This window comes from Lottia gigantea, assembly GCF_000327385.1.
Source record: "Lottia gigantea unplaced genomic scaffold LOTGIsca_61, whole genome shotgun sequence".
In the NCBI taxonomy this organism is placed as follows: Eukaryota; Metazoa; Mollusca; class Gastropoda; family Lottiidae; genus Lottia; species Lottia gigantea.
The window spans coordinates 1,555,157-1,557,319 of NW_008710086.1; the positions used below are offsets into that span (position 1 = coordinate 1,555,157).

Sequence of the window (2,163 nt, forward strand, 5' to 3'; positions counted from 1 at the left end):
GTGCTCATAGTGAATGTCAGAAGCGGAAGTGAATGTCTTCTAAGTATAATTATGTGTTGCAGTTGATATGAATCAAAGTGGACGTCAGAGTTAAAAATACTTTCTTCGTAGCGGACAACCAAAGACACCTTAGTGGTATACTCTTATTAATAGCCATTTCAAATGGCATTCAACTTATTTTTCTATTCTGATTGTTAGACACCTTCCTAGTCAAGATCTTTTCTTATAGCTGTTTCCTTTAGCTCTCTGAAAGGACGGACGATGTAACAACACCATAACACCATGTTACAAATATATCATGTCAGTCCACATGTCAACTAAATCAAACGTTTCAGATGATTGCTCCGTGAATCCGTTCCGCCCACTCTATCTTTAATGAGAAAAACAGTTGTTTGATAATACCATTTCAAAAACATGCAATAAATGCAAGTCGATTCATATATCAATCCAAAACGTTTAGCTCACCACTTGAAGAAGATTGTGGATTCGTTCATCCCATACAATACGATATATTCAGTCAATACTTACAAAAGACAAATTGAGCATTTTCAAGGACGGTTCCAAGTAAGGGCTTGATCACATTCAGATGGCTTTTCTGTCTTAACATTGCAGAAAAACCATCTGCTAATTTAAATTATGTTAATATTGTTCAATATCTATGCTATGTTCTTACTTCATTTCATTTACTACACAAACAATACCTTCTTACACATTATGCATCTGGTTTCCGGAACGCTGAAGTGTCAACCTCTTAATCCCTAATTGAGAACCAATCACCATATATCAATTACACTTACACACAAACCTTTCTGTTGTACGTTCTGCTGATCGGATAGCCATACATGTTTCGTGTTAGTTTCCATAGTTTTTTAGTTTAGTTTATGAATAGAAATATGGAACAAGTCAAAATTAAAAATACTGCAGGAAACGGGACTGAAACGATACTAGCACACTTGCAACATTTACAACAAGTCCACTGTGCGTCTGAAAATATTGTAAGTCGAAAGATCGAGGTATTCATTGTCAAACTGTCTCCTTTATTTTGCCCCAAAACCATATACACGTCAAACTGATATCGTAAAAACATTTCAGAACTGTTCATTATTGCACTTTTTACCAAAATAATTGTCAAAAGGGAAATTAAAAGTAATCTATCCTTGACCATTTGCTACCGCACTCCCGTTCTCATAGCCCTTGATCAAGGTTTCCAAAATAAATCGTATTGCTTTCCTGTAGTTCGATTCCATTGACGCTGTGTATCTTTCTCCGAGTGTGTCTTTTACTGCTACCAGAAATGGTTCTTTTATTAACTGAAATGATATTGAAGGTTAAGTACATTTTAAATGATATAGCCACTAATCGTAAATACCTTACTAAATCATTTGGAGAAATAATACTGTCTCTATTAAGTTCTCCCGGTCAGAATACAAACATTTGACTCGAATGTTTCGTTTCCTTAACACTCTAAGCCAAAAACAGCTTGTTCCTACGTTAACTTGGCCGCCATCTTGAACAATTACGGCCATTTTGAAACAATATTGAAAGCAAATTAGTTCTCCTCTCCAGAATACATACATTTTAATATTAACATCACTCAAATATTTCCCTTCTTTGCCATCTTGAAAAAATGGCGGCCATTTGTGTTTTCACCTGGAAACCGACATTTTCTGAAAGAAAAGGTCCTGATGAACCTCTGTAACAAATTTGGTGCTTGTATCACCAAGTGAAAGATTGTTTCAGATATCTGCTGCACTGACTTACCAAAAACCATTCAGGTTTAAAACCAGAAAATCTGACATGGGTGGCCCCAATATGGGTTAGGGTATCAATAACTTGATCAGCATCGTTCAGGGTGGTGATAGCTTCATCAATAGTCAACATAACAGCCGCAACATGGCCTTTCAGTTTCTCATTCTCGGCAAAATCAGCCAACGTGCTGTCTGGGTCAACTTTTAGAGTCTTGATGAAGAATTCTTTTACTATTTCGTGTTTCTCGAACAAACTGAAAATATAAAGGGAAATATTTTAAGTTTTCTTCTGTAATTATCTCAACTACATGTATGTAGTTTCCTTTTCCTTTTACTTGTAGTTTCATTCACCTCTAACTTCTTGATTTGTACACAAGGCGTTCAACCCTGTGTCATCTTTTTCAGTTTGGATAGT

At 35.7% G+C, this 2,163-nt stretch overlaps 1 protein-coding gene across 1 annotated transcript; it reads right to left on the reverse strand.

Moving 5' to 3' along the window:
* Positions 1 to 1,151: 1,151 nt before the first annotated feature.
* LOTGIDRAFT_128580 (hypothetical protein) lies at positions 1,152 to 1,920 on the reverse strand (the record flags this gene model as incomplete). Its single annotated transcript, XM_009064302.1, has 2 exons — positions 1,152 to 1,310; positions 1,762 to 1,920. Coding segments are annotated over 2 exons (318 nt in total), but the record flags the coding sequence as incomplete, so codon positions are not given.
* Between the last annotated feature and the right edge of the window lie 243 nt (positions 1,921 to 2,163).